The sequence below is a fragment of the Notothenia coriiceps genome, unplaced genomic scaffold, assembly GCF_000735185.1.
Source record: "Notothenia coriiceps isolate Sejong01 unplaced genomic scaffold, NC01 NC01_scaffold00000339, whole genome shotgun sequence".
Lineage (NCBI taxonomy): Eukaryota > Metazoa > Chordata > Actinopteri > Perciformes > Nototheniidae > Notothenia > Notothenia coriiceps.
Window position 1 is genome coordinate 15,166,315 of NW_011333040.1, and position 12,575 is coordinate 15,178,889.

The 12,575-nt window shown below is 39.6% G+C and overlaps 1 protein-coding gene across 1 annotated transcript in view; it reads left to right on the plus strand.

Moving 5' to 3' along the window:
* The window catches only part of LOC104951472 (14-3-3 protein gamma-1-like), a 10,167-nt gene extending 1,071 nt beyond the window's left edge, over positions 1-9,096 (plus strand). The window contains exon 3 of the mRNA XM_010778137.1: positions 6,984-9,096. Within this exon, the coding sequence (XP_010776439.1) occupies positions 6,984-7,640 (657 nt within the window). The 3' untranslated portion in view covers positions 7,641-9,096. The remainder of the gene's footprint in view (positions 1-6,983) is intronic.
* Positions 9,097-12,575: the final 3,479 nt, after the last annotated feature.

Here is a 12,575-nt window from a genome sequence, read left to right on the forward strand (position 1 = left end):
GGGGGCTGGGCTCCACCCCTTCAGATTTATGCCGAGTCAGAGAGAGAGCTGCCCCTCACCCAGCCAGTGTCTCTGCAGCACTGGGCACCGGGGTGTGTCTGCCTGCCTCGCCCATCATTTGAGGGGAATCCCTTGCCATTGCAGACATGGTAACTGCCCCGCCCCGGTGGCAACGGAACCAAAAAATTACTGTAATGTTCATGCACCACAGCCTTTATAAGACTATAGTAATGTAGATATCATGTCTCACAATCAGAATGAGTTAAATCCACGGTTATTCTCATTGTGTGAGACATTCATTCATTGTTTGGGAGCCAGAGAAAAAGCAAGGATTTAGTCTCTGTTTCAACTGTAATTTACAGGTTCTACAAAAATGTAAAATGATCTGTCCTCCAATGTCTTTCCAAATAACATTTTGTAGGGGATTTTTGAGAGTAGCCTTTGTTTCTGCTTGTCCTCTTTCCGTCTGTCTTGTGCGGGTATGAGCGATCAGTAACCGATCAGTGATGCAGACCCAGTTGCCTTTGCTTGCGCAAGATTTGGAGCACAGAAACATACAGCCATGTAATCTCTATAAGTGAATATATTCTACTGATGTGCTCTAAGAAATGTGTATTGAACCCGGTTCTGACTAATTGAGACCTCTTTTACAAATGAATTCCTCAGAGTCAATGTCCACAGAGACTTCAGTCTGTAAATGTAGCTCAATACAAATAACTGCTAAAACACTGTTACAAATGTACACAGAATTAGGTTACGCAAAGTAACTACGGGTTGGATTTCAGTTGGAGTTCATATCCTCTGTCTCTCTTTAGCTTTATTAAACTAGACAGGTCATACGTAACTGTTGAATGTAACATTAGCACAAGTCACATTATGTACATGGAAAGATTGGCTCTCATTTGATCCTGGTTAATTAAGGTTCAGGAAACCATTTTTGATGATGCATGCTTCTCCATTCAGATCAAGACACACAGATAGATTTGACCTATTTCACTCCTTTCGCTTCAAAGCGGTGTTAAAGATCACAGCATTTAGCATCCAAGATCCCTAAGTAACGGAATGGAATTATTGAATGTATTCGCTAATTTGTGAATCAGGGTCTTTTAATTTGTCGCAGCTCATTTTGATGACATGCTAAAAGGCTAACTAGGACTAATTTAACCATGTGACCATAGCCAGCATAATGTGCTGATTTGACACAATTGTTGTAAATGAGCTGTGACACACACACACACATACGCTATCACACACACAAACACACACCCTATTGTAGAGCGTCTAAGGAAGTGCATGGCACAGAGCGTCAGGGCTTCCATCACACTTAATGAACTGAATGCATTATTCTGTCATGGAAGTACGTTCAATGTGTTTACAGATGCATTTTGTTGCAGCTGCTCCATACATTGGATGTGTGTGTCCAATATGAATTGACAATACTATATATAGTATTTCTTGTTGGATTAAAAGAAGAACAATTTGAAGACACACATGTCTGTTTAGCTGTACATTTCAGTGTAAAACAGAATAGCTGATAATCAAACTGCCTTCATTAGAATCATTTTAAGATAAAAAATAAAAATAATAAAAACATTTATTTGCTAATGTGCTACCATGCAGCCTTTAAAACCAGAAAAAGACAAATATATATGAGACGATATCATGTCTCATATGACAATATTGATATATTGCCCACCCATAGCCAGTCCATCGTTATTGGACTTTACTACCCATATACTGTATGCCACAATATACTTAAATAAACCAAACAATATGTTAGTTTCTTAGAAGTTACATTTTACGTAACACCACCACTGCTACGCTGAGGTCTGACACTGCAGCATTTGATTTGTCTGTTGCTATGGGAAACAACATAAGTTGGAGGAAAAACAGGGACTTGATCCACAATATTATTCATCCAATGTTATTCTCACTGATTAAATTAAACTCCTTGGGCTACTTGTGTATTATTTTTGCTAGGGGACAAATTTTAAATCGAACATAATGCTGCATTTAGGAGTGATTTCTATAGGAGTGGGTGTGAGTAGGATGGTGAAGGTTGATGGGAGAGATATCTTCAACATCAGATAAGATTTATTGTTTGAAATGTAACCGTAATGCAAGATGTAGAATAAGGTTTTTGAATTGGACACTATGATGAGCCTCATTTTAGATAATGATTGAGCAGGAAATTAGGTTCTAGTCACCATTTCCTGTTTGATCTGCTTCCCCGATTAGGAATTTTCTCCAGGGGGCACTGAAAGCTGCAAAGTTTAGCTAATTTATTAAGTATGAACATACTTCAAAACCTTATTCCAATTTGAATGAGTTCAGCAAATGTCATCTCAGGACATTTCAGGATGTCCTGAAATGAATGTTGACTCAGTGGTGAGTCATAAGGCACTACGAGAAACGCCCACCTTTCCCACCACACAACAGACACTGTAATCACTTTCATTTTACAATGCCTTTCTTACATTTGCATCAAGATATACAAAATTGAACCGAGTTATATTCCCTACAGCAGTAAGTTATAATCTTTTAGCATCACTGTGTTAGGATGATGTCTATTTTCTTTTGCTTAGTCACTGTCAACGAGTGCAGGGACATAAATGCTAGCAGCATCCTGAATAACATTGACACATCTATCCTGACTTGAAGTTGTAATATAGTACAGAAGAAAGGAGGCAGCTAAAAAAGGAATACATAGAGAGTATTTGTCTGTTCCAGCCCAGGCAGTGTGAAAACAGTGATGATTGGTTTTAGGATATTTACATTACTTTCATTTGTTGTCTCCAAAAAAAGCCATATTAATTTTAGCAAATTACTCAAAACAATATTTCTCAAACCAAAAGAAAGAGAATGCCCCTGAATGAGGTAACATAATTTATTACAGACCTGGAAAGTATGATGCGAGTGATTTCAAAAGGGTAGGGATAGCTGGGAGATTACCAACCCTACAAAGCGCAAGTGTGAAACATCCGCATGAGTCCCTAAGACCGACTATGACCAAGTATTACTAATGCAATTGCACAATTATCTCAGCACTGTCATCATTCATTTTTATTCGCTTAATGTGACTTGTGACTCCTAGTAACTGTATAGCAGGTAACAATTACTAATGCTGTCATACAATTCAATGGTATACAAATAACAGTTATACCTCCTTTCAGAAAAAGGAAGGACAGACTTTTCTGTCACCTTTTGGTCACAACAGTTTCCTGTTTATAATGACAGCAGAGAGCTACAGTAACAGATGCTTGCATTAGCCTGATGACCTAAAAGATCTGCACATTTTCCTCATTCCTTTTAACTAATCAACCATTTACAGGGTTCATTAAAAACCTGGAAAAGTCATGGAAATTCAAAATGCTAATTCCAGGCCCTAAAAAAGTTTTGGAAAACAATATTTTTCCCAAAGTTTTGGAAAAGTCATGGAAATGTAACTAAAGTTGCATCAAATATAATTTATATTTTATGTAATCGCCGAAATAGTAATACTATAATGATAATAAATACTGTATTGTATAGTAATGAAACGTAAAATGGTATTTAACTGTCGAGGTATTTTGCTGGTGAGAGATTTTAGTTGCTTTCGCGTGTAGAAACTAGTAAGCCTATTTGATTTGTTTTAGATAGGCACAACATGTTTCAGATCTTATTTTCCTGTTCCATGTTAAAATAAACCATTTTCAGTGGTACCGCTGAGAGTAATTTTTTTGGTCATGGAAAATTAGATACATGTAAAGGTCATGGCGAAGTCATGGAAAAGTCATTGAAAATCATTGGTGAAAAAGTGTATGAACCCTGCATTTATCATTACTGCATACACACATCAGAAGAAATCACAGAAACAACTAATGTCATATGCATAGCAACAAAGAGCTACTCAAAGCTCCCTCTCCACCACGATTACTACACTCTCATACACCACCTTGCATCCCCCTTAGCACCAAGGCTCTATCCCTATTCACACCGCACGTGGTGTCAGGTAGTCCACAGTGCCATTATGCTATGCTGCCTAAAAAGAGGCTTGCGCGGGGGGGGAGGGGGGTTGTCACATCAGGTTAGGGGAGCCCGGGGAGTGAAAAATGAGCAATGTATAGACAGAAGCAAAGCCCAGAACTGGAAGAAAAATGGGGAACTGTGGGACTTTTGGCAAGCCTGCATTATGTAAATTGAATCTATTAAATGTAAATGTGGGGCTGGACACATTGAGGTCTAACCCAGAGTAATATTTGTCAAGCCTTCAGCCCTTTCAGGGTCTCTCCTGAGGTTACTAATGGTCATGCAGAGAGCTGTCAAAAAGGAAGTTATTGATTGTCATGCCTGGCCTTTGTTTGCCTTAACACTAAGTTGTTTGGAAGTTTGACTGCCTTGTGCAAGGATGAGTCACGAGAGCAGGCGCGATTGATGAGCTTTATGGGTAGACAGAGCTCTATTGTCATTGCCTGCACCACAGCTTCCGTCAGGGCTTTCTGCTCACCCTGCAGCCTTCTGAAACAAAGGCATCCATGTTTTTACAGGCGTGTTGTTTAGGCCTTGTTTTTCTGACCTTTCTGTTGCTCCAGCACTGACCTCCTCTGCTTGCTGCTTTTGCTGTAGGTCAGATACTTGTTTACTGTAATTGTAATTTAATGGGCTAAGGCATAGAGCGGTTTGGAGCTGAGGCTGGGATCTAGCAATAACTAATGGGGTGCATGGGGCCTTTTCTGCTCTCGTAAGTGGGATCATTACACAACAGAGGTCATTTTGTTGTTTGCCTGTCTTCAAACTTCTTCAGTACAAAGGTTCTTTTTCATATCAGTTGTATATTTTTACAATGTCTCTTGTAGAAATACGCCTTTGTGAACAAGTGCACACACAAGAGGATGCATTGTTCATTAAACTGCAATAAAGTAAGGAGCGGGAAGGATGATGTTTGGTTGTTGTGGTAATGCTACATAACAAGGCAAAGACATTTTCAAATTCAAAGGGGTGTAGGAGGCATAAAAGTCCACCTTTTGGACCAAATAGATTATTTATTTATTTTTAGATCCTGGTTTAGCGTGCATCACTTCAGCTATTTAGCACCTAACAGAAAGAAAGCAGGCTAAGCTGATGCAATGTAGTGTTGCAAGCAACCAAATAATTCAAATTCAAATGGTTACCTAATGATGCCGCTACAGAAAGGTCAAGGGATCTCTAAAGCCTGTAGATGTTCACCTCTTAGTACTTCATATACTTATAGTTCAGTTCACAACCATCCATTCAATAGTTGTCAAGATATGTCATTCAAATCTGAGCGGCAAAAGTTAGTCGGATTGCGAACATTTACAAATGTACCAAACAGTTAAGATATTTCACTCTTGTATGGCTCTCATAAAACAAAGCAGATTTTGCCATTGCCATGGAAACAGGAGATTGCATCACTGGTTGCTCTTTGCCTTCACCTCCCTCTCCTTTGCAGGAGTCTCATTAAAGAGGGTGATAGCGTCTGTTGATTTGGATGTATATAAGCACTTGTGTGCTGAGAATGAGTTAATCAGATGAACACATGATTAGTCATAGGTTTGTATCAATAGAGACTGTAGTAACGACTAGAACAGAGATTATCAGCTACTGTGTGTCATTAGAGTCTAACCAAAGAAGAATGATTCAGCTGTTAGTTCATCGTGACTGTGATGCACCTCAGAAGGTCAAAGGTTCAAGCTTTGCTTTCTTTGATCAAGAAAGCTGTGTACACATGCAGCATTACCTCCCTGGACAATTAGCTCCACCAGCAGGTCATACTTTTCACTTATGAAGTATTTCAAAATCTACTGAACTGATATGATTTAAATTGTATACAGACATTGATGGTTCCCAGACAATGAAGGGCTTTTTAACTTTACATGAGGATGAGATTTGTAGTTATTAACAAAACATTTCTAAAACAAATGGATTGATTGCCATGACATTTGCTTTAGACTTTTGTAACCCCAAAAGAAGAATTGTGAGAAATTTAGTGAAATCCTAACTTTATAATGTAGTACCATCATCTGTTCAGAATTTCAGTTTGGAAATTTGGCAATTTGGCAATGACCAAATATGCTACTTTTCATTCCCATCAGTTCAGTCTTTGTTTTTACTGCTAATTAGCTAATGTTAGCATGCCAACACACTAAAATGGCCAACATGGTAAACATTGTTTGCTAAACATGAGCATGTCAACATCTTTACCACTAATATCAAATCAAATGTTTCTGCGTTTATAATCGCCGAGTTAATATTCTTGTAATACCAACACAAAGTCAGACTTGCATTTTAGATTTTCTAAAGGGAACTGTCTTTATTATTGTACTTCTCTTTGGGAGCTTCATAGCTAAAGCAAAGCAGCTTTAAAAAGCTAGCTTCATTTCCTATTTAAATATAAAGGAAATATCAGTTCAATCCCCGCAGTTTATACCCAGGATGATTGTGAAGAGCCTTTCCGCGTGATAGGCCGGGGCCCCACGCTTTGCTACGCTTATGGAACTGAATTCTGTACTAAAAAGAAAGTAACAACAGGCTTTATACTCAGGAAAGGGCTGTAAAGATGCCTCTGCTGCACAGTCCCAGTGGGGTATAAAGGATTAAATCCTTCAGCCGGACACAGGCCTGTCAAAACAAAACACAACAAAACCAGCTTTCAGAGCTCTGGACATCCAATCAGCAATCCCCTCAAAGGAGGATGTCGGAGAGCCGGAGGCGGGGTTTGCTCTGCAATGACTGCTGCCTTGGGTGTTGTACAGTTTGCCTGGAGGCAATGCTTTGCTATGCTATGTTGTCCAACAAATTGTGATTGCTGCACAGAGGATTAAATAGTTGTTATCCATACTTTACATAATGTTACAGCTTTTAACTGTCCAATTTTCAGGCTGTTCCAATGACGATTTGTTCCAAGAGACAAATCGTCACATCTTTGACAAAAAGACAATTGACATAAATACATATGCTAACGCCTGCTTTTATTATTTCTTCAGGTCACAGAACTGAACGAAGCGCTATCCAATGAGGAGAGGAACCTGCTCTCTGTGGCCTATAAGAACGTGGTCGGGGCAAGGCGTTCTTCCTGGCGCGTCATCTCCAGCATTGAGCAGAAAACATCGGCCGACGGCAATGAGAAGAAAATCGAGATGGTGCGGGCCTACCGGGAAAAGATCGAGAAGGAGCTGGAGGCCGTCTGCCAGGATGTGCTCAACCTCCTCGACAACTTCCTGATCAAGAACTGCAACGAGACGCAGCATGAGAGCAAAGTGTTCTACCTGAAGATGAAGGGCGACTACTACCGCTACCTGGCCGAGGTGGCCACGGGGGAGAAGAGGGCCGCGGTGGTAGAGTCCTCCGAGAAGTCCTACAGCGAGGCCCACGAGATCAGCAAGGAGCACATGCAGCCCACCCACCCCATCCGCCTGGGCCTGGCTCTCAACTACTCCGTCTTCTACTACGAGATCCAGAACGCCCCGGAGCAGGCGTGCCACCTGGCCAAGACCGCCTTCGATGACGCCATCGCCGAACTGGACACCCTGAACGAGGACTCCTACAAAGACTCCACTCTCATCATGCAGCTCCTACGAGACAACTTGACGCTCTGGACGAGCGACCAGCAGGACGACGAGGGAGGAGAGGGCAACAATTAAAGGGTCCGAAACCTCATTCTGCCAAAACAACACAACACGCGCGCTCACAAATGATGACAAAATAATAATACTAGTTAAAAAATTCTTAGAAATTAAAAAAGAAACGGGAGTGGGGGGAGGGGTTGTTGGAACATTGGAGGCCAATTTAGCAGATGGTACTAACGTGGCTGCTGTTCTTTATTTTTCAACAAATTAAAAAAAGTTGGAGGGAAGACAATTTTGGTTTGAGTAATTACCTAGGATTAGATACAAAGAATAAATAAAAGAAGGAAACCCCCTCCTTGGTAGCCTCTGCAGCACTTGCCAAAATACCACTATAGAAGCAGGAGGTGTGTCATTCATCGCAGTGTGACTATTGGGTAACGATACCTTCACACTGGCAGAGACTGGTCTTATCGCGCAGATGAAGCTGAGCTGTCTTATTGTATTTGGTGAGCGGAGGAGCATTCAGAAATTCGGTTTCGATGCTTGAGCAACCAGAAAATTAGAGTCACCTCGAATGTAATGGCCTTGCTTAGTGAGAGAGAAAGACAAGGGAGGAAGCGGGTGAGAGAGCAGAAGGGTTGCAGAGATGAAGACTGAGCTTTTTTAGGGGGTGTCCAACTTCATTGTGTAACTTCAAATACGCACCGACATCTTTAGTTGCACCACAATATGATCGTTGAGTGAAAAGCAGGTTGTCTCTGTTGATGAAGATGACATTAAAAAATGTTTTTGTTTTGCTTTGTGTCAGGTATGTGTCCAGCGCAGTCATACTGTAACTATAAATACAAATTGATGAAGTAGTGCAGCGTGTCCCTCTCATGTGCTGATGTGCTTTATTAAAGAAATTAACTGTTTATCGACACCTAATTCTTATCGTCAGTATTTTCATTACTATACCAACTTCTATCGGCTCCTTGTAGGAAACAGTTCCAGATAGCAAAGTCAGATAAATGGACATTTCAAAAAAGAATGTGGTGATTGAACATTATCATGATTCCACCCTTATTCAAAACACTCAGTTGGATCTCTGAAACGGCACCTGAAACTTTTTGTCCACAAAGTATAATTTGTGGACAGAGCACATGCAATGTTAAGTGGAAGCTCTAAAAGCAGATTTGAGGTTTGTGGATTTACTTTGTCTCCAGTTTCTTCTTGGTCAAGAAATGCACTTGCCTATTATACTGTTTCTTCAGTGTAAGATGATAACTGCTCCAATATTCTCCATAATACAATATTTTGCATGCTGGTGATGTATTTATACAGTAGCTTCAATTGATTAACTTATACTGTAGATGTTATGTATTCATATGAACATGGAATTACTAGACCTTAATCGGATTATTTTCTATTTATTTCTTTTTATTGCAATTGTTAGCTAGACCTTATTTTAATCTTTGTTTTCTTTACTCCATTTGCTGAAGTACGCTATACCAAAACAGTGATTGTTAACAATAAATTGATCTGTTAAGGACATGGTTATGGTTACATGCAATTTTTGGTAACGGTGACACAACATGAAGTAAACATTGACTTGTGAAAGAGGCAGTATGTGTGCTAACTGTGGACACAATGGGAGTAAAGCAGCATCATATAGCGTTACAGTCTCAGGTGGTCTGTCAGTGGTTAAACTTCCAGGGCAGTACCAGAATCTAACTTCTATAATTAAAATGCAATTGAACAGTAAAACAATACAAACCACACAATTATCTTATATATATTCGTTTTACAACAGAAACAACTTAAGTGCAATGTAAGTATTTTATGACTCAATTCAACTAAAACTGAAAAAATACAACCAATAGTAAATACTTGCCTTTAGAAATGCACTCCATAACACAAAATATACAAATGCCATGCATTCTATTTAAGTAGAAGTACAGAAGTGTTATCGGCAAAATGCATTTAAGTATTGGTGGTACTTTACATTACAGCTTGGTGGTTAGATGAAAGTAATAATATCGGCGTGTAATAACAAAGAAATGGCTTGCTATCAGTATTGGATGGTAATCAATCTAATAGGGTATTGTTGAGTAAAACTTGGGAAACAAATTCAAAGATGGCAATTAGGCAAACATATTTACCAGTTTACAACACAATTGTTATATCAGGGCAATATTTTGATTAGGAATATGGGGAAATTAATCATTATTATAATACCCTCCCAAAAACCATACAAATTTGAAATTGATAATTACAATATCATAATGCTAAAATCAACCCTCCATTAGTTTCCAAACGTTCCTTTTTGTTTCAAGGTAATAATGGTCAAATGTGTTCAATGTGTGCACTCGTCACCGGCTTTGTCTTCAATATCAGGATACATGTATGTATCATCCTTGCAAGAATGGAAGTAGTCATCACACACAGGGCTGCGTGGGACAAATAGTTCCCTGAGTAGAGTCCTTGATATGCTTATATACAAGAGAGGGCGTTACAGTCAACAAGATTGAAGAATACTGGTTCAAAGCAGTATTCTGACATTAGTTAAGATTAGCTAAGGCCTTCGTAAGCAATAAACATGACATTCATATGTCTTTCTCTAGGGGCTGTGTCATCATGCCAATCTTAGGAACATAGCTATCATAACTTCAACACAGTGTCTCATGAGTGTCATCCATGTAGTCATACATCCGGCTATGTACACAGCTAGGGCCTCTGTTATCATGTGCTACTCTGATATGAGAAGAGTACATTCAGTATTTTCCCAACAAAATGCTATGTTAAATACTGTGTGACATGTTTATACAGTACTACCTGGTTCCAAAGGAAACATTTATTGATTGCTTTCATCGAAGTAACAGCTTAGAAATGTAGGACTATCCTCTAACATTGTGTAAAAAGCAGTTGAGTAACTCAGACAAATTACTTTAAAAACAGGAGAAAACTACTTTCAAGAAGTTCAAGAGCTGCTTAAAAACATTACATAACATGCCTGTAGAGGCTTGAGACATCCATTGCTTGAAGTTTTAATGAACAGAGAAATTACTAGACGTGGTTGAAGTGTTATGAATAGAACTGCCATGTATTTCATAAAACACTACTGTCACCTAGAATAACACAGGAAAAAACTATTGCTAAACACACCGCAAAAGGTAGGTATAATGTATTTTATGATGCTCAGTGTCAATTAAAAACAAATATTGAGTACATTTCCTGCACTATTATGTGATGGCTTAACAATTGATAGACAAAGCAGCAGATAATAGTTGAAGTTTGTAAAATCATGTAGGGTGTTCAAAACAGATTTACAAAAATAGAAGACAACAGTAGTACGGCTGTCCTCCAATGAAATACCCAGATATAGATCTTAAATATACTGCACGTATCTTTAATAAAACCGAGTCGACAACTATAGCAGCCTATAGCTGTTGTTGAATATATTCAATTGTGGAGGGAGTATGAGATGACTATTGATGTCAACATTCAATTAAAGAGGAAATAAATGATGAAATGTCAATGTATACGAGTGGAACAACATAAATAGCATCAGCCTTGATGTCAGAATTAACAATTAAATCCATTAAAGCCACTTTGTAAGATGTGCATACAACTTCTTATCAATATCAACTATACAACCATGCAAATTTTTCTATGTAACCTCACAAGAGCTAACCACAAAACATTAATTTTAAATAGAAAACAAACAGGACCATCCATAATGAATAAAAAGTTGATGATCACTCGGCGGGTGCAACAATCAACACAATCAGCATCAGAATAAAACCTTACCAATGAAGACATGGGGCTGTGTAAACAGTATAAATCTAAAGGGGGCTACACAGTTGTTGCTAGCCAACGCAATGGTTGTGCTCGAGAAAAGAGTGGAGTGAATGTTTTGTTGTAACTCACCTGTCTGACCGGTATTCTGTAGGTCTTCTTGTCCACCAAGTCCTGCTCAGTCTGCTTTGGGTGCAGCTGCTGTTATTTCCATTCCTACAGCAGAATAAAACCATTCTGCTTATGTTCTCTTTCCCACTGCACTCTTTAATTCAGAATGATTTGAGCTGAATGAGGCTCTGCAGTCACATCAGGAATCATGGTCAAAAACAGCAGAAAGGCCTCAGATCATATTAAAGGTCCCATGTCATGCTTTTACGGTTATTACCTTGTGTCTTATGAAGGTTTTTCTGCATGTAAACGGCCTGCAAAGTCACAAACCCTCAAAGTAAACCCTGTAGTGAGTACAACTCTAACACAGAAAATACCTGTCTATGCTGCCCCAGAACGCCTCGTTGGAGATTTTTTTTTTCCTGAGTATAGTGACGTGACCATACCCAGGTCCAAATGGACCAATCTGTGGACGTGGACACACACACACACACATCTTTTCTCAGCAGCGGCTCCGAGGATTTCTCAGCCTGAACTCAGCCTGAGACAGCGAAACACAGTTTGTGTGTGTGCTCAGGCTGGGTTCCTTGGTTTCTCGCTGTCTCGCAGACGCCCACGCAGCAACCAGGAAACGACACACCAGTAAAGCCAACTCACACTGTCAAAGCAGTCGGAGCGTAGCAGCAGCGAGCCCCGCAACGTCCCGCCAACACGGCACCCAGACCCCCGCAGCATTCTCATCTGTTTGTCATTATTACTGGTGTCCTTTTTCTGGTTGCTAACAAACGTAACAGGTTAATCAATCCGTTTGCAGTCAAGACATTCTGTGTTGATCTTGACAGTGGCAGTGTGGTGGACCATTGATTTTTCATGTTTATAAAAATAGGAGCAACACACATTTCATGGGTTTTAACCCACTAAGTGTCGTCCCGCATACACTTAATGAGAAAAAGCCTTCACAGACCACAAAAACACTGCCCTTCAAGTGAAAATGTTTGCTAGGCTTTCCAAAACCTTTCTCACCCTGTCACCTGGTTTCTTGGCCAATCAGGAAGAGCTCTTGGGAATTAGTGCTACTTTGACACATTACACTATTAGGAATGGGTGGAAAAGGCTCCATGG